The sequence below is a fragment of the Elephas maximus genome, chromosome 10, assembly GCF_024166365.1.
Source record: "Elephas maximus indicus isolate mEleMax1 chromosome 10, mEleMax1 primary haplotype, whole genome shotgun sequence".
Lineage (NCBI taxonomy): Eukaryota > Metazoa > Chordata > Mammalia > Proboscidea > Elephantidae > Elephas > Elephas maximus.
Window position 1 is genome coordinate 81,850,346 of NC_064828.1, and position 20,718 is coordinate 81,871,063.

General features: G+C 39.1%; 2 protein-coding genes across 3 annotated transcripts in view; one reads left to right on the top strand and one right to left on the bottom strand.

The window, feature by feature from the left end:
• Positions 1-1,213: 1,213 nt before the first annotated feature.
• Positions 1,214-16,800, bottom strand: ERH (ERH mRNA splicing and mitosis factor). Its single transcript, XM_049898776.1, has 4 exons — positions 16,692-16,800; positions 13,167-13,254; positions 7,470-7,590; positions 1,214-1,732 (listed from the first exon to the last, which is right to left on the bottom strand). Exons 1-4 carry the CDS (start codon positions 16,692-16,694, stop codon positions 1,630-1,632), a joined length of 315 nt encoding a protein of 104 aa, XP_049754733.1. The 5' UTR covers positions 16,695-16,800; the 3' UTR covers positions 1,214-1,629.
• A 216-nt stretch (positions 16,801-17,016) lies between these two features.
• The window catches only part of SLC39A9 (solute carrier family 39 member 9), an 89,896-nt gene continuing 86,194 nt past the window's right edge, over positions 17,017-20,718 (top strand). The window contains exon 1 of one of the 2 annotated variants that reach the window (XM_049897701.1): positions 17,017-17,960. In XM_049897701.1, coding sequence (XP_049753658.1) covers positions 17,869-17,960 — 92 coding nt within the window. In that variant the 5' untranslated portion in view covers positions 17,017-17,868. The remainder of the gene's footprint in view (positions 17,961-20,718) is intronic. The other variant, XM_049897702.1, reaches the window with a different exon arrangement.

Sequence of the window (20,718 nt, forward strand, 5' to 3'; positions counted from 1 at the left end):
ACAATGAAAAGGCTGCTTCTACTCCTCTTCCTTATGGTATCGGACAGTTAAAAGTGTGTTTGTCCATGTTTATTCTACTCCTGTTCGTCCTTAAACCATGACTGAAAATACTGCTCCCTTCCTTTTTGCTCTCATCACCCAACATCTAGGATACAGAGCTATTCTTTCACATTCTATACAGAAAATCCTATTTTCCTCTATAAGCCTGAAAGCAGAAGTTGTACTATATCCGAGAATCTAGGGATCCCATTCCCTCCAGATCTGCTCTAGAATATTTTTCAAACAACGAAGCCAAGTCATATGTGAGAGAAATAAAACTTAGCAGGGCAGGCCAAACGAAAAATAGAGCAACCTGACTTACTTTTGGACCTATTTTTTTTTTCCTGCGAGAACATTTTAGCTTAAAATCTGCCCGATTCACAGTGAAACATTAACTACGGTTATACTTAATTTTGTCAGACACCCTAATTTTAATAATCCTTTGGTACAATGACATTTCATTAACAGATTAATAGGGTAATTATTCCATAGAAAAGCTGAGCATGTACAAGCACAATTTGGTTCTGCAGAGAACTACCTGAGAAAACTAGCTGAGATCCTAGTCTGCTCATGGGGGCAGGAAAAGGGAGGTCGTTAGGCCAGTCACAAAGCCTTCCAGAAAACTGCCGATCTTACGGTGTGTAATATTATTGGCTACTGACAATAGCAGAATCAGGGAATGACCATGCACAAGATAAATGGAAGTACAGATTAGTGTCTGTTTAAGTCACAGTGTGACTGCTCTACAGTAAATGCAAACGCATCTGGTACTTTTCTGTGGTCTTTCTCCTGCCCTTACAGCTTCCATACAAGAGTGGATAATAAGTACTCAACTACTGAAGGCTCTGAGAAAGCACAGGGCTCTCCAGAAAAAGTACTTGTTCAATACTAAGGAATCAACCTGGCTCCTCCCGCAGACAAATTATGTCACCAGAAAGTCTTTCATAATGTTTTTGTCAGCAGTAGATACAAACCTGGGAGCTACAGTTGAGATTTACTTACACAGCTGAAAAAAGTGAGGTAAAAGCTTGTTAGCTCCACATAAACCGCAGCAAAATGTCTTCAGCACATACATAAACTTTCAATTTCCTATTGGTTTTGAAACTGACAATGGTTTGCAAGAAAATTCAATGTTCAGACACAAAAACAAACGAACAACTAAAACAAAACACGGGGAATTATAACTAAAAAGCATTTATTTTTAACTAAGGCTTTATCTTGAGGACATAACTAAACTTTGTTACCACCCCCCACCCCGTTCACCTTGCAGAAGGGTTAATACAGTGAACGTTATAAAGCAGACAGGAACATCTTGATGAATTGGAACCAACATTAACTGACAAAGAACCTTCTTCTAAGTCATCATAAAAATGGTTAAGTAAAAAAAAAAAAAAAGAAAGAAAGAAAGAAAAAAGGGAAACGGGGGTTTCAGATTGAACAAAATCCTCACATTTCATCTAATACATTGAATCCTGGCTAGAGTGTAACAAAATGGAAACAGGACTACTATAATACAAAACCCCCACTACGGCACACTGTACACACCTGTGTTCCAAGCCCACCCCCTTCCCCCTAATGCTTCCAACTCAACTATTTCCCAGCCTGTTGGGCCTGCCGACGAAGGAGCACGTAGATCTTCTCCTTAATCCAGTCTTTGTTGTAAGGCTGGTACGTCTGGGTATCAGCTCGGTAACTGCGGAACAAAAACGGTATAAGCAAGGTTAAGTGGTCAATTACTGCCATGTTTTTAAAGCCCCAAATTATAACTAATCAATGATGGCACAAACGTGCATATAGCCATGCATGGAAAGTTAAGTGCTGGTTACACGGCTGTTCAATCTTAAGTGATATGAACTTTGGCTCATCAAGTACAATCCTACAGTGGAAAAAGCAGCCAAGGCCTAGAAACGTTAAGTGAAATGCTCAATGTGTTACTTATCTACTCCTTGACAGGGTACGACCAGGAACCACACGTCCTTTCTCTTACGTAGTTACTGTTTTTATGGTTTTTAGGCGATTAAAAACAGACAACAGACACTAGCGTGAACTTCAAATCTGTACATTTATTTTGAATTAACTAAAAAACCTTTAGAAACATGTTACTTCCACAAAGATTTCTTGTTGGTTTTTCCACCTTGAAATATTCTTATATTTCAGGATTTGCTTTTTAAAACAATGCTAGGTCTATGAGAATTATCAGAAAACAATTCTTGAAGATAAAGAAATTAAAAAACGGCCCTCATCAGGGGAGAAGGGTCAGGAATGGCATTAGTAGTAAAATGCCAATGGGTTTTTAGAGCTGATGGTATCACTTAATAGCCAATTACTCAAGCTATATTTGGGGGAATCAAAAAATAGGGAGAAACATTCCACCAGGCCTAAAACTTGAAATCTACCTACTTAAGCAATAAATTTATTTTTGGAGTCCAAACTAAAGCCACTATATAAAAAAGTAGATAATAAGTGATCAGAGATTTCACAAAGAACAATCCCAACGTTTGAAAGCCACGTGCACCATCTGGTGGAAACACCGCATAGCATCCTAGAGGCTGGGGATGTGGTTTGCTTAGAAAGATAACTTAGGGATAGCCCAGACAAACAAAATACCTGATGTGTCAATTATCGTCTTGCTTTAGCTGGAAGTTTCATTTTTAACTTCTCAGCAAAAGATATTACGTAAACACAGATGATAATAATAATTAACATCTATTCAGAAGTTACCAAGGGCAAGGTATTAAGTGCTTATCTGGATTAGCTCGCTTAATCCTTTGTACAACCCAGTGAACAAGTATGATTATTATCCTCGTGTTATAAATGAGGAAACTGAGGCTCAAAGAGGCCTGTGACCTTGAGCAAGTAGTAGAGCTTAAACATTCCTGACTCCAGAGTCCTCACCGTTAGCCACTGAACTACACACACAAGCTCCAATTTTTAGCAAAAGAAATAAACCCCAAAGTAGGAATGGTTTAATACCATTAATACCATATTCTTCCCTGCCAACGGTAAGACAAGAATCTAGTTTATTAAAACCACACAAGCTTTCCATTTTAGAAAATGTTTAACCAGGAAAAAAAAATTGTTTTTCTAATGTCCTTTTGTTACGATGAAAAATATTCTAAAACTTGAAACAATTTTCTTTTAATATCCCCTGTTCATGCTTCCTAATTAAGTAAGTGCTAATTTAGTCTACTTCAGAATAGACTACAATGTTTATACTAACACTGGAAGAGAATTAAAAAAGGAACAGAATTTTTCAGAACTATATCTGGGTGGGATGGCCTTATTTAGACTGTTCTTCCGAACACCATTATTTTGGCTTGTGAACACTTAGGAATCCATCAGCTTGTACGCTGTTTTCCAACTCATGAAATAATAATAATTCCCTCCTTATATGGAAAGCTGTGTGTTGATGGCTGTTAACTGGCACATGAAAAGGAGACAATTAAATGTTAAGTACATTAATAAAATATCTAGCTGTTGGCACAGATGAATCTTTTAGCATATTGTTACGGTCAGTGAACCTAGGTTTATACAAGAACAGAAGCTGTGGGCCTGAGCAGTGACATCAGCAGTGTCTTCACTGATACCAGGTTGCCTTCCTGATTAGGAATACCTCTTCATTACAATAACTGAGGAGGAAAATGTCCCTTTTGTCTCTAAGCAACCAAGGAAAGACAGCGTGCATATTTGAAAGCTGTTATTTTAATCTTATAAAAAGCTTATTAAAAAAACAACTTACGGATCAGAAAAATGTGAAGAAATTCATACTCTGGTTTTAAAGATATAAAACACAAGTCCTCTATGCTTAAATTTTATTGCTGACAAATTTGCCCTGGAATCTTATTCCATTTCCTCCTATACTGGTTAAAAAAAACAAACAAAAAAAAACAGTCCTAGATCACTGCCACATAAATTTACTAACAGCAGCAACAAGTATTCAACAATTAAAAAATCCAAAATGCTCCCCATCCTTGGTCACAATTCCCAGATAGGGAGAGGAGCAGGATGTGCCGTTTCAGGAAGCACCGTGGTAGCGGAGGACCTCTGTGGATGACTTTATTTCCTCCTGAATATTCAAACAACAAAAGGGATGGACCGAAGTCTTGTGGGCAAAATGGTTCTAAATTCTAAATCAGATTCTGAAAGTCTTCAGAGGCCAAAAAATTTTCAACACTTGAGACAGAAACTTAAATAACTATGGTTTTACAACTTTCCAGAGAGACTATTAGAATCTATAGATTAATATTAATCTTTTTCCTATACTACGTGAAATACTGTAGCTGGAAAGAATTCCCTAGAAAATAATTAAAGAAGTCTTCCCCCAATTTCCTTTAATAATGCAATATTGGAGCCCTGGTGGCACAGTGGTTAAAAGCTCGACTGCTAACCAAAAGGTCGGCAGTTTGAATCTACCAGCCACTCCTTGGAAACCCTATGGAGTAGTTCTACCCTGTCCTATAGGGTTGCTATGAGTTGGAATTGACTTGATGGCAACGGGTTTGGTTTTGGTTTACATTTAATGGCATAAAGTTATGTTCTGTCATGACTTGTAGTATGTCCCTTATAACCGCTTAACCACTGTTTTACTGTGTAATTTTTACACTGTCAAAACAAACAAAAAACCAAAACCCAAAACCTCTTTACTGGCTAATAGTTCAATTTATCTCACTTGTGGAATTTAAAATTCATGAGCCATTCCACTTTTGGCGTTTTATAAAGAACTAAAATACTGACTATAATTAAAAATAAAACCCTGTATCTGACCTGTTGATCTAATTTAAAACTGAGTTCCTGCTATGTATCCGATACTGCTGTGCTAAGCAAGCACTTGATCCTCACAAGTAGTCCTGTGAGGTAGAGCTTATCAAATTTTACAAATGAGGAAACCGAGGCTTAGCAATATTAAGCAAATTTGCCCAAGGGAGCTAATGAATGGTAGGTCCAGGATTCAAACTATGTCTAATTCCAACAACAGCTAGGTCTTAATCACTGCCTCCTGAGATGACTAACACATGCTCCTTGGCTTTAAGTAACTTCCATCTACTGGGAACAAGTACCACATCCCAAAGCATAAGGATTAGATACTTCATGTCTAGTAAGTGATTTTATAAAATCACAGAGCCATTAATTAAAAAAAAAATCCACAATTCATTTAAAGAATGATAATTATCATGTATCAAAACCAAAAATCCAAACCCGTTGCTGTTGAGCCTACTCACAGAGCAGAACTACCCCACAGGGTTTCCAAAGCTTTAATCTTTATGGAAGCAGACTGCCACATCTTTCTCCTGCAGAGCAAGTGGTAGGTTTGAACTGCTGACCTTTCAGTTAGCAGCCAGTGCTTAGCCACTGCACCATCCGGGCTTCTTTTGCCACACATTACCTCTATTAAAACCTTAGTATATGCCAAGTGAAACATTTAGTCAGTTTCTAAGTTCACGTGTGATAATTTCCCAAATAAAAACCCTACAGTTTTCATCAGATAAATAACTTCAAGATTCTGAGAATATAAGATGTTGCAAAATTTAGCATGAAAGAAGTCATATCAGATTCTTTCACTTTTCTTTAGACTACTCCATCAATTCAGAATATAGCTCTCTAATGATTAATCCAAGAGCCCATGAGTGGTGCAAAAGGTTAAGCACTCAACTACTAGCCAAAAGGCCAACTGTTTGAACCCACCCAGAGGTGCCTCGGAAGACAGGCCTGGTGATCTGCTTCTGATCAAGGTCACAGCCTTAAAAGGGTTGAAATCGAGTTGAGTTGAAATCAACTCGATGGCAACAATATTTAATACCAAGGGGAAAGAAAAACTATTAATAATTTAAGAGCTATGCCTCACATCATATTACAGAGATGACATGCACTTATAAACATCAACTATATGTCAGGTATGACCTCTTTGGGAGCTACAATTAATTTATGCTACACCTCCATCTGTCTCCTCTCTGCCCCTTCACTCCCACTTAAATTTCAGGTCATTCAGTCATAATTACTTGGTACACAGTTAGCCCTCAGTAAATATTTGCAGAATAAATATACCTGGTCTTTAAAAAAGATATCAAACTATAAGCAAAGCAACTACAGACATAGAAACCAACACAGAATAACAGTTGTAGTTTTGGCCTCTTATAGTTTTCTGAGCTTATTTATATTGAAAAAAATATAATCAAAGCTTTAACACATTTCATTAATGACTGTAAACTGATCACCTGAATGTTTTGAGCCAGCAAAGTAAAATGGCTGTAACTGAAACACAGTGAAGAGGTGGAGAAAACAAGCTCCTCAAAAATCCCAAGGAAGCACCTGTTTTCACAGGAACCTTTGGGGGGACAACACAGGTACAGCCAGATGCCAGGCTCGGGTCCGCAGTGATCCAGTAAGTGCCTGCAGTAGGACCTGTGTTTTTCACTAGTGCTCCTTCAGCTTCTAGGCAGGGCTTCGAACAAGTTTGGTCTGGTTCAACCCCCTGCTGAGAAGTTGCACTTCCACCCCAGAAATACTGAATCAGAAACTATATTTTAACAAGATCCCCAAGTAAAAGGCAAATGCTCAGCAGGGGGTCTTCTGAACCAGACTGAATTGGTCAAGAAGCCCTACTTCTAGCACAGTCCCTGGCATGTAATAAGTAAGACATTTTTTACACAAATAACGTACTCTTTTCATGGGCGGGGGTGGGGGGAGGCTTAGTTGCCAAACAAATATAGGAGGTTGAGTGTTCTCTGTGTAAAATACAGTACACGAACACCAGCTGACTGAAGATCACCCCATTATAGGGCATTTCCATTTTCCTCTGTAAAATTAGGTCTACTTCCACTCTCATCCAAAAATGTTGAGATTATAATCAAGTCTGTATCACTTTATGCTCTTTGGTGGTAGTGGTGATAAGTAAATTATCAATACAAATTACTATCACATAATGTTAGAAAAAAAATTTTAATTTGACAAATCTCTGAGAATAGAAAACACAAGGGTTTAAAAAGTTACATTGTAACATACTGAAATTTACATATTTAATACAATGTAAGGTTAAAACAAAATCCCACTTCACTTCTACGCATATTTAAGTTTTTAAAATAATGCTGCGAAAAGGGAACAATGTTAGTTTCCATGCAAAGCTGACTGCTTTTGGACAAAGACCATAAGACAAAAAATTAAGAAATCTGAACTTCTTAATTAGCATTCTCTCTGCATACTAACTGTATCAAATAGCCAAGTTCTTAAGATTTTCCTGTGCCTTTAGTTTTACGAATATATTACCAACTTGATCTATAACTTATATACAGATGAAATATAAATTACTATATAATAATCAAAATACAAAGATCAGTGCCAGACACACAGTGAGCTCTTAATACTATAAATCACGTCAAACAAACAGATAAATGATAGAAAAATACAAGTTACGAGAAATGGTGGCTAATACTTACACAAGACAGCTGAGGTCTGCCAGATCGTCAATAAAATCAAACAACTGACTGATATCATATGTGATAGAGGGACTGTTGGGATTCATTCTCTTCAGATGTTCTTCGTACATTTTACAAACGCCTAAAAGAGGGAAGAATCCAAGATCTTAAAATTGTATAAACTTCTACATATGAGCGGTGTTATACAGTTGTATCATAAGATTTATTTTAATAAATTTGGGTTGGGAAAAGGATGTTAGGTTGACGGCTTTTGTTTTAATTATTACAACTAGAAAATTCTTAAATTTTTACAAATTCACCGGATTGTTAACAATTTTGTGCCTAAAGAGACTTTAAGGAATCGTAATCTGATGGTTCTAATAAGTGGGCCTACCATCAGGTTTTTCAACAAATAAATATTACTAAAGCCTCAGAATAAGTAAAGAAAAATACCACACTTGGGAATGATGGATGACAAAGGAATACTTTCAAATTCTGATGAAACGCAAAAAATCACAACAAAAATTAACAAGGAGGGAAGACAGCAAGCTTAACAGGGTATTTAAGACCCCAGGCTCTGGATTCAAACATCCTGAATTCCAATCTGCCCTTTACTGTGAAGCCTTGGGCACATGACTCAATCCTCTGAGCCTTACCTATCAAATAGAGATTACAACAGTACCTTTTCAGTTTTTGTGAGGATTATGTGAGATAATGTATATAAAAAATCAGCATAATCACAGTACTCAAATTTAAGTTATAAAAAGGGAAAAGAATAAAATCACTGATAGCAAACATACATTAACCTAATTAAAGAACACATTATTTTTTTTTTCAACGAAACACTCTTCTCTCATTCCTAATATCAACTTCTACTCTTAAGACTACCAAAATGAATGAACAAGTGACATAAATGTTAGTTATATGGGAAAACAAATCCTATACTGTACATGTAGGCCCTTTATGTACCTCTAAATTAACTTCTCCAACATCCTAATAAAAGACAATACTCAGCCACAGAGCTGTCAAGCATCTGTCTTAGGGTTCTTGATTGCTACTGGTATATTATACTGTAACCTGAGAATATCACTCATGCTCTTTCCTGCTAAGATCAGGAATAAGACAGGAATATTTGCTCCTGCAACACTGTACTGGAGGTTCTAGCCAGAGCAATTAGACAAGGAAGAGAAATAAAATACATTCAGATTGGCAAGGAAGAAATACAACCATCTCTATTTGTGGATGACATGATCTTGTATATAGAAGATCTTAAGGAATCCATAAAAAAGCTACTAGAATTGGAAAAAAAAAAAAGAAAGGCTGCGAGATATGCAACCAATTATAAAAATTTATTGTATTTCTACATAATAACAATGAACAACCTGGAATGAAATCAATGCCATTTACAACAGCATTCAAAAAGAATAAAACTCTTAAGAATACATTTAACAAAAGAAGTATAAGATTTTATATCACAAACTACAAGACATTACTGAAAGAAGTTAAAAGAGCAAAATAAATGGAAAAGAGCCTGTGTTTATGGGATGGAAGACTGTAATCCCTTTCAAAATTCCAGCTGCTTTTGCAGAAACTGACAAGCTGATCTGAAAATTGATATGAAAATATATGGGACCGAGAACAGCCAAAACAATCTTGAAGAATAAAGGTGGAGGACTCACACTTTATGATTTAAAATTTTACTGCTACAGTAATCAAGATCATGTGATACTGGCAGAGGATAGGGAATGGAACAGTTCAAATGAATAGAACTGAGAGTCCAGAAATAAATTCTTACATATATAGTCAACTGGTTTTCAATAAGATGCCAAGACAATTCAATGAAGTGCCCACCCACTAATACCCACTGCCATCGAGTCGATTCTGACTCATAGAGACCCTATAGGATAGACCCTATAGGATGGAGCACAACTGCCCCCATAGAGTTTCCAAGGAGCGCCTCGCGGATTTGAACTGTTGACCTGCTGGTTAGCAGCCATAGCACTTAACCACTACACCACCAGGGTTTCCTCAATGAAATAACGAGCAGTCTTTTCAACAAATGGTACCAGGACAACTGGACAGCTACATGTGAAATAGCTGGATTCCTACCTCACACCATACACAAAAGTTAGCTCAAAGTGGATCAAAGACCCCTAAATGTAAGAGCTCCAACTATAAAACTCTTAGAAGAAAATACAGGCATAAATCTTTGTGACCTTGGATTAGGCATTGGTTTCTCAGATATGGTACCAAAAGCACATGCAATAAAAGAAAAAACAGACAAGTTGGACTTCATCAAAATTTAAGAACTTTTGTACTTCAAAGGACATTACCACGAAAGTGAAAAGACAACCCACAGAATGGAAGAAAGTATTTGCAAATCGTAAGAGACTTGTACCCAGAATACATATAAAGAACTCTTACAACTGAAAAATTAAAAGACAAATAACATAATTTAAAAATAGGTAAAAGAATTTGAATAGACATTTCTCCAAAGATATGCAAATGGCCAATAAGCACATGAAAAGATGTTCATCATCTTTAATCTTAGGGGAAAAGAAAATCGAAACCACACTTAGATACTACTTCACACCTACTAGAATGGCTAAATTAAAAACATTCAGAGTAACAAATGTTGGCGAAGAAACCTCATAAATTGCTGGTGGAAATGTAAAATGGCACAGCTGCTGTGGAAAACAGTTTGGTAGTTACTCAAAAAGGTCAAACACAGAATTACCATTTGACCCAGCATTTCCACTCCTAGCTAAAAAATCCACTGAGGTCGAGTAGATTCTGACTTACAGTGACCCTATAGGACAGAGTAGAACTGTTCCATAGGATTTTCAAAGAGCAGCTGGTGGATTCCAATGCTGACCTTCTGGACAGCAGCTGAGCTCTTAACCACTGTGCCACCAGGGCTCCCACTCCTAGCTATTTGTGCATATATACCTAAGAGAATAGAAGACATAGGTCCTCAGAAAAACTTATATATGAAATGTTCACAGCAGCATTATTCGTAACAGTCAAAAAGTGGAATCTGCGTCCATCAACTGGTGAATGAATAAGCAAAATGTGGTCTGTTCACACAATGCAGTATTATTCAGCTATAAAATGTGGTCTGTTCACACAATGCAGTATTACTCAGCTATAACAAGGAATAAAGTTCTGATACATGATACAACATAGATGAACCCCAGCAACAGGCTAAACCATAGAAGGCAGACACAAAAGGCCACATATTATATGATTCTATTTATGAAAAATGTACAGAACAGGCAAACCCATAGAGACAGAAAGCAGATTAGTGGTTGCCATGAGGCTGGAAGGGGAAATTGGAAGTGACTGTCAATGGGTATGGTGCTTCTTTTTGGGAGGATAAAAATGTTCTGAAATTATGGTGGTGATGCTCGTACAACCCTGACTTTTTAAAAGTTAAAATGGAGAACTTTATGGTACGTGAATTATGTCTCGATAAAACCGCAAAACCTGTTGCCACTGAGTCAATTCTGACTCATAGCAGCCCTGTAAGACAGAGCAGAACTGCCCCATACGGTTTCCAAGGAGAGCCTGGTGGATTTGAACTGCCAACCTTTCGGTTAGCAGCAGTACCTCTTAACCACTATGCCACCAGGGTTTCTTGTATCTCAATAAAGGTGTTAAAAAATAAGGAAAAATGTACTGACAGATACACTTGGTATTCTTTCTTTTAGAGAGTATCTCAGTGCAAAGGTGAGTGTTGTCGATGCTTGAGAACGTTTTATGATGCAGATAAAAGTTAGGTGTCACTAAAATCAGCAAAGGTTAGTAAAGAGTATTGTGAAATCAAAGATAGAACACGATCATATAGACAAAGTAACTGCTAGTGCAGTGTGTGCACAAAGTCTGCTTTAACGGCAAGTAAAGACGTCAGCAAAGGAATGGATCTGAAAAGAGAACAAGAGCCTTGATCTTCACCTTTTGGAGTCCAGATATTTTTTTTTTTGATGGCATGTGTTTTCAGTATTGGAATGCATGCTTACCAATTGAGTGTGTTAAAATTTTCAGTTGGTAATGTGAATTTTGAGAAATATGATGTGGGCACATACGTGATCACAAAACTGTGGGGGTACTCTGGTGCCATGATTTGTGGGTGTGTGTCTTAGGTCTGTCCCACTGGACATGGGTGGCACAATTTATTGTGGGCACCTTCCACCTGGTTACACTGAACACCTGATTTTCCAAATATGACACACACACACACACACACAAAACAAACCCACAAGGGCTCCCTAATTATCACACAGGAAACCATAAATATGCTGAAAAGGCTTACCTAGCTGTTTAAAAGCCAAAAGAGACAGAAGATTTTTTATTTTTTGCACTTTGAATACACTGTGCTTTTATCATTATCATTATTACTGTGCTTTAGATAGTTTACACAGCAAATTAGTTTCTCATTAAACAATTAAAACATATTGTTTTGTGACACTGGCTGCTAACCCAGCGATGTGTCAACACTCCCTTTCTTGACTTTGGGTTCCCCTTTTCTATTTGTCCAGCTTTCCTGTCCCCTCCTGCCTTGCCCCTGGGCTGGTGGGCCTATTTAGTCTGGTATACGTGGTTGAGCTACACGTATCATTATTTGTTTTATGGGCCTGTCTAATCTTTGGCTGAAGGGTGAATCTCAGGAGTGACTTCAGTGCTGAGCTAAAAAGGTGTCTCGGGCCAAGACCAAAGTTCTACACTTCCTAGATGCACTGCCTCATATTTAAGCACTCTACCCCAGCTACTTTGCACCTGTGAATGTTTCTTTCCTTTTCTGCCATTATGCAAATTACCACTGGAGGGCAGCAAATACTTTTACTGGGAAACTGAGTGTCCCAAGAAACCTAAGGGCTGGAAAACATGGGTGGGCAACCATATATCCCACTGGTCACTGAAAGGTTAAAAATTAAAGGCAATTCATTGACATCCAGAAAGGAAAATTACCAGCTATCTAGAGGCCATCTCTGATTATTACGAATAGTTTTTTTCCCACAGGTCTACTCATCGTTAGCTTTAAACAGACTTTAAAAGTCTAACCCAGTTAGTTTTGAGTAGTCAAGGTTCAGGAACATGCCCTGCAGTAGGAACAAAGTGTCATAAAATTTTTACACGGTGAAGTAAAGAATGGACAGTTTGTTAGAAGGGTGTACGGGATGCACAACTGATGTACTTAATATGATGAAACATAAAGATGAACCCAATTTGTGAAGAGCCAATCTATGTGTTCTCGTCTAATGGTTTACTGAGGAAAACAAAAAACAGAACAAAAAAATTATGGGCTAATAGGTTCGTTCAGGGTAGTATCAGTTTACCACATGCATAAAAAATTATACTGATTTGGTTACATGTGCCTTTATTCTCCGAGCTAATTTTTATTTTCTAACAACATTCTGATGGGCTGTAACCAAACCTCAACAGGTTATAACACTTGTTTAATAAGCAGATTATTAGATTGAGAAGACATTCCATAGAGCCTGCTGTAATAACTCGACAGTGTTTGAGTTTAACCAGGATGCCTCTAAAACATTTACAGGATACATACTACAGTTCTAAATATCTACTTCCCCTGCTCAAATGAACAATTCATAAAATCTGGAGGAAGAATAAAACCCAGTTCCTAAATGAGACATATTCTAATAGTGAATGTCAGGAAAAGAACTCAGATTTCTACTCCTCGATTCGTATTAAACTCACCTTCCATACATTCATTCACAGATTCATAGTCAGCGTAAGTTCTGCCTTCTGGCCTCTTGGTAGGCTGTACCAGCAAAATGGTGTGAGACTGTATGGGGAAAAAAAGGGATTCCAACGTAAGTTTCTAACTCTTATTTGTGGGATTAGTAATATAAAATCTTCATTCATGACACTAATGATTGTTGGTTATCTAAACATAATTACATTGGGTGCTCTTCCTATGGTATTTATGCCTTTGCCCATACATGGCATCAGAAGCTGGATCTGCAACTCCTAAGGTCTTCCTTAGTACCCCCAGTCCTTAATGACTGCTTTTTTCTCAAAATCCTATTGCAGTTACTGCCTGTAAGTATTCAGCATAAGCTACTTTGTACTGCTTTTTTTTTTTTTTCCTATATTTTCTTCCCAACTCACTCTTCCATCTTATGCTCACTGAGGGGCAGGGGTGGTGGCATTTTTTGTTAGTGGGTCTATTTTGAAATTTCTCAACCTTAGTATTACTGACATTTTTGGCTGAACAGTTCCTTGTTGTGGGCGGTTGTCCTGCGCACTGTGTGATCTTCAGCAGCATCCCCGGCCTCTACTCACTAGACGCCAGTAGCATTCACTAGACGCCAGTAGCATTCCCCAGACAACTTGTGACAACCAAAAATGTCTCTAGACATTGCCGGATGTCCCTTGGGGGGCAAAACTGCACCTGGCTGAGAATCACTGGTCTATTGAAATATTCCCCTACCCAATCTTTGCCAAGTGTATAAGACTGACAAATTAAATGCAAGTATGACGCAACTCCACTGTAAACCCAATTCCAAATCATTCTCTTCTTTTGCTGTACTAGCTAGTATTTTTGGACAAAACAAAAACTCATTTATAATGATAGGACTTTCAAACTGTTTTGAAATGATCAGAATTTTTAATGGCAAACAAATTGGAGGTAAAATAGCTGATATCCAGACTTTCTGAATAAGCAACTGGAAAACAGTACTTTAAACATAATATGTGTAGCAAAGGGTTATTATACTCCCTCTCCCAATCTAAAACTGAATTATGCTGATAAAAAGTTTGAGAGGATTTGAGATCAAATGAGAACTTGGTGACAAGAGATTAAGAGTAATTGACCTCACCTATGCAGACCTGTATACAAAGCCTTTGTTAAAGTGATTAGACTTAAAGCCAGATAAAGCATTATACTAGATTACCTGTTATGTAGACATTATCATCAGCCATCAACCCCCCATAAAGCAGTTTCAGTGAGTCATTTGTTAAGAAAAAAATAATTTTATAGAAATCACATTAGCATTCCTGCAATAAGGTTTGCCCTGTAGCTATAAAAACCTGTTGCCATGGAGTTGATTCCGACTCATAGTGACCCTATAGGACAGAACAGAACTGCCCTACAGGGTTTCCAAGGAGCAGCTGGTGGATTTGAACTGTCGACCTTTTGGTTAGCAGCCAAGTTCTCAACCACCAAACCACCAGGGTTCCGTACAGTAGCTATATCAGTTGCTATTATATTAATTCTTATGCTAATGCAAATTAAATGACTATTTGAAAGGGTAACATACGGAAATGGCTACATAATATGCTTCTTTTTATATCTAGTCTTAAAATAAGGCTCTAGGCAAAGCTTATTATTTCAGTATTTATTACCCAAAGACATGGATTAAAACTACTAAATATGCGACATAACTAAATTATCATTTTTAAGTGGCAGTGCTTTCCTGTTAGCAATTTTTAAAGATCATAATATCTCCCAAAGTGGTTTTGGTCACTTTCTTCTTATTGTTCTTTTCAGAACCCTTTTGTTTTATTTTAGTAAATATAAACATATGTCTTGTCAGTTCCCCCCCCCTCCGCCGCCCCCCGCTTACTTCTGGGCAGATTTGGTCCATGCATTCCTTACAGTCTTTCCTGGGGGAATGGCCAGTACAATAAATATATATTTTTTTCTATTTATAATAGGAAAAACCAGTTGTGACAAACCAAAATGTGAAAAAAATTATGCATAATTTCTTAATAAAATCCTTTATCCTGAGAGATTACCAAGCAGTTGTGATTCACTCTGATAAATAATCTGACTTTGTTTACTTTTTAGAAGTCTCACAAACAGGAGAACAGTCATTCTGCTGTTGACTGTTGCAATATTATAATACCTATGATCTGTTCACTGGCATCCAGTATTTTCCCAAACTACAAAAAACAAAAATAAATCGAAGCTTGCACCTTCTAGTACTTACGGTGTTCAAACCAATAATTATCCACTTTAATTATAAATTCTAACTTTTAATTCTACTCAAAGCTGATGACGAAATATTACTAACATTTATTCAAGAATGAGTTGTTGATGTTAATTGCTGTAACTGTCTCAGACTTTGATCGCTGAATTTTAACACAATACCAAAGAGGGGACATACAACCAAAGAAGAAGGAAACTTACACGAGTAAAATGACAAGCCCAAAGTCACAAAGCTAGTTATGGCAAAACAGAAACTGGAAACAGTCTTCTGATTCCTTGTCCTTTTTGGGAGACTAGATTGAGTCAGCACTGAAAAATCTCAATTCAAAAAGTGCAACTAGGCATAGTTCATCGTTAGCAATAACTGCACTGGTAGTTACAAAACCAGCAACCAGACGCCCTGTAGGCATCCCTCTTCTGATGATCTAAAAAAAAAAAACAAAAAAAAACACCCATTCCACTACCACCCCAGCCAGATTCTAAGTACCTGGAACCTCGGGTAAGCCTACCTTTTCAGACTCCAGTCCCATCAGAATATAAACAAGGGTAACAACAGGCGGTGCAAGTAGTTCAGCGCTCGACTACTAACCCTTAAAGTTCAAACTAAACCAGCAGCTCAAGCGGGAGATGTGGCAGTGTGCTTCGGTAAAGACTTACACAGCCTTGGAAACCCTATGGGGCAGTTCTACTCTGTCCTATAGGATCGCTATGAGTCAAAATCGACTTCAAGGCAATGGGTTTGGTTTCTCAACTGGGTAGGGTTGAGGGAAACAAGTGGGACACCTAGATGTATTAGAAAAGGGTAAAAACCTAAGGGGAGAACGACAAAACACGGAAAAGCAAAAGGGGAATAGTTGAGAAAACTCGCCACAAAGCAAACACGACCCCTCCAGGCCCCACGCGAGTGCAGGAAGTGGAATGTCAGCTTCGGATAGGTTTGATAGACATCCCTCGGCCATTGTTCCTACACCAGGGTAGAGCGTTTGGAGGGAAAGGGCACCATCCCTACGCCTCCCTCTACCAAGCAGCTGGCGGGAGTAAGGGCATCCTTAGACGCACGGCGCGCCTCTTCCGAGCCAGTGGTCCGGCGCGCAACCCTAGAGCTGGCCCAGGGTTCGGGGCCTAGAGCAAGGCCCGGCGACTCCGTGGCGGGAAGCAAAAGGGTCGACCCACGCGCTGGAGAGGCGGGGAGCAACACGCTCGCTCTGGACTGGGGTGGATGGAAGATGTACGGGGCTGGAGGGGCCAGGAAGGGTGGGGGCTCGGGTAGCCGGGGAGGCCTTTCTCACCATCGTGCCAAACTCTTTCGCTGCAGCCGCTGTAGATACCACCACCGCACACGAGCTGAGCCACAACGCCGCCAACAGCCAATCCCCGCGAGAGGAGCCGCCGGAACTCGTCAAAATCGCAACCGGAAAGAGCCTTTTGGACCATAGAGGCGTACATATTTCCGGTAGCTAGAGCAGATACCGACTCTGTTTCAGCCATGTTGGATAAGGGCGACTTAGATACATCGCGGAATGTTTCGTAGCTTGAGAAAGGGTCCTTTTTTTTTTTTTTTTTAAGACGCCGTCTTCCGTACTCTGGTTGTTAGACATTCGGCCAGAGTGATCACCAGTATAGACGGGAACAAGTCCTTTTCAGTGGCCTTACTAATATTTTTACTAAAAAATGGCGGCCGTATAAGTATACCGGGCCATAGGTCGGTTGTAACCCGGAAATGCCTTTCGGGGGGGGGAACCGGTGGGGCAATCCGGAAGTGGATGTAATGAAGAGTTGCCACTTGGCGGCCATGGCAGCTGTAGTATCGGTGTCTTCGGGTCAAGACTCGGAGGAGTGGAGTGTCATGGGCAGCAGCGGGTATAGGGCAGAGACAGCTTTGTATCAGCTTCGCTGCTGAACCTTTCGGATCCGTCGTGTTAGAGACCTGCAGGACTCCTTTCCCCATACAAGACTTGGAGGGGAGTTTGCCGGGATTGGTGGGCTGGTCCCAGCCCTGGGGGGATCACCGTTGGGCTGCCTCAGGGGTACGGGGGGCCGGGAGACGAACAGGTTCTCTTGGGTTTTCCTCCTCTTCCTGCTGCCATCTGGGACATTGTCTGTGGGGGGAGTGGACTCCTTGTGCCACTCTCATTCCGACGATTGAAGAAGTCGTTCATTCTCATATTTTCCCCGTTGACTTTTCCCATTTCTGTTAACTCACGGGAATCCAGTGTCTGGCACCTGGGAACCCAGAGGCTGGGACCTAAGGTTGCTGAAAGTTCTCTCTGGTGCTATTATCAGCAAAAAGGGGTTTCCAGAGGTACCTCGAGAACAGATCTGCTGGTGGGGAGGCCGAAAGAACTGGAGAGCCCGCCTATTCTCTTGGAATCACCGCGCGTGCTTGAGAACCTAAGCAACTTTTGAAGCCACTGAAAATTCATAGTCTGTCTGGTGGTGGTGGGTGAATAAAGGAGGGCAGAATGGATGATTTCATCTCCATTAGTATGCTGTCCCTCGCTATGTTGGTGGGATGTTACGTGGCTGGAATCATTCCTTTGGCTGTTAATTTCTCAGAGGTAAGAAATAACCAATATTCTGTCAGCTCTCAGGTTGGCTGCTGGGAAGTAATGACAGTTATGAAGGGAAGCAGCTTCCCAAGTTAATCTCAGAGCTGAGGGATTTCATGAAGGAAGACTGTCTTTTAAAAAAGATACCTAACGTTTAATAGTGGAAACAAATCTCATTCAGCACTAGAGTTTTTAACGTGGGATGGGTGGATCCACCAGAAATCTGGGGTATTCTGAACCTGGGGGTCCTCATGAAATTGTAGACAAAAATTTGAGGGCTCTGCATTTTCCTGAGAGAGGCACCATAACTTAATTGATTCCCAGAGTTTCCAAGGAATTAAGGTTCCAGATTGCTATCAAGAAATATGAGTTGAAATCGGTGTAATTTTTCTTTTTGATAAAGTCAAGCATAATTTTTTTTGGTAAAGCTAGTTTTTTGGACACCGGTACTAGAACAAGTGTAAGATTAAAAAAAAAAAACCTATATTGTCGTTAACTCAAATTTCTTTTTAAAGAAGCAGAATGTTGGAATGGTTATTCCAAAGTTAAGTTTTCAAATCTCTTTCCTTAGAAATGGTTTTTTTGTTAATATGTTTTGACATTTTGGGTAATTTGGTTATTTGTCATTCTTTAAGCAAATAATCAGAGGGGAAGAGAAGGGTAGTGTTCAGTGAAAATGCAGATAGGTTGTTTCAGTTGTCATGGAGAATTCACAAAGTGCACAGTGCTCAAAGATTTAGGGGAAAAAACTACTAGAGTCACAGGTACCAGGATTTTATGATAATTTCCTGGGGTTTAGCAATAAAATAGGCCCTCGCTTCCCTACCCTCCTGAAAGTGCAAAGGAAAGGGGAGAGTGGTTTGGCCTGAAGTAGAAAGGAAAGGTAAGGACCAGGTGTGAGTTAGGCCTTGAAGAAACCTGAGGGAAGAGGAGGCATCGCTGGTGAAGAAAATAGCCTGTGGGTGGGAAAGAAAGTGGGACTAGGCATTATGAGTTTGAGGGACAGTAAAGCCCACAGCCAGATGGAAAGGAGGCTTGAACTGCACTTTCTCCTACCCTGTTTCTTTTTGTGTCTTACCTCTTAGCACCTAATGTTAATTAACTTTTTTGAGTACATGCAAAGCTAACTTCATTTTAAAAACTTAGTGAGGCATATATGAGGAAACTGGTTTAGATAGGTTTTATAACTTAGACCTAAACTCATGCAGCGTGTTAGAGCTGTTCTCTAAATGTAGTTTTCTCTGACTCAGATTAATTCTTAACCACCCTGCACATTGTAGCAAAGGTAGCAAACAGGTAGCCATGTACCAAATCCAGCTTACAGACTTGCTTTATTAGGTTAGCAGAGTGTTTAATTTTATTATTATTATTTTTTGCCTGTATTCCCTCAAGGCAGCAGTTGGCTAGAGCTGAGTAGCAGCTGATGGTCAAGATCCTCCTTGGTCTGTGAAGCCTACTTCTCTTATTTTAGTTATTTGCCTGCCCTATGAGCCTGCTAGCTTGTTTCTGACTTAAGCCATATTTTGTTATAAACTTCTTTAGCATTGAGTTGATACTATTAGGGCTGACATTTGTGAGATTTGGGGTGGTTTGTGTATTTAAAAACGTGTAGGTAACATTTATCAAGAATTATAATGTAAATAAGCAAATGTTAAAACTTTTTATTTCTACGAAATGCCTAGAACTCTTCAAATTTCAGTATTTTCTTGAACATTAAAATATGCAAGTATATGCTATTCTTCACTGGGAGGAAATGTCTACATGAGTGCTATTACTAGCCGGGCAGTTGATAAAGATAACTAGTGTGCCATGTCATTTATGGCTTTCTAAATTGATGGTGGAAACCCTGGTGGCGTAGTGGTTAAGTGCTATGGCTGCTAACCAACAGGTCAGCAGTTTGAATCTACCAGGCACTCCTTGGAAACTCTATGGGACAGTTCTGCTCTGTTCTATAGGGTCGCTATGAGTCGGAATCGACTCGATGGCAACAGGTTTGGTTTTTTCTTTTCTTTTTAATTGATAGTGAAATGGTCTTTTTCAGTTGTGGGTCTTAAAATGTTGTTCATCAGCATTCATAATATCTGTTTATTAGCATGACAGGAGCAATGCATTTTGAGCTGTTAGAATAAAAATGAACATTAGTAACTTAGAGACATTTTAGAATTCAGCAGGTGTTTTCTGTCTCCCAGAACTAAGCACCTTTTTCTAGGCAAATTGTACTACTATAATAGACCAATGTATTGTGACTAGTGAGATGATAAATTTGTAAAAATAAACTTAATTCAGGAGGATTCGGAAGCAGAATTTCTATCCTTAGGAAATAATTCCCCGAACTCCTACCTAGCCTTTTTAAGGAAGTGTAGCTTTTCTTCCACCACCCATCTGCCAGTTTATGTCATACTCTGGTGGCTTGCATATTGCCGTGATGCTAGAAACTATGCTGCCAGTATTTCAGATACCAGTAGGGTCACCCATAGTGGACAGGTTTCAGCAGAGCTTCCAGACAAAGACAGACTAGGAAGAAAGGGCTGGCAATCTACTTCTGAAAATTAGCTGATAAAAATCCTACTGACCACTAGAAAATATTGCTCAGTATAGTGCAGGAAGATGAGCATCTTAGATTGGAAGGCACTCAAAATACACAGTGGCCACAGCAATGGACTCGAGTATACCAACAATCGTGAAGATGGCACAGGACTGGGCAATGTTTGTTCTCTTATACATGGGGTTGCCATGAGTCGGAGCCAACTTGAAAACAACTAACAAT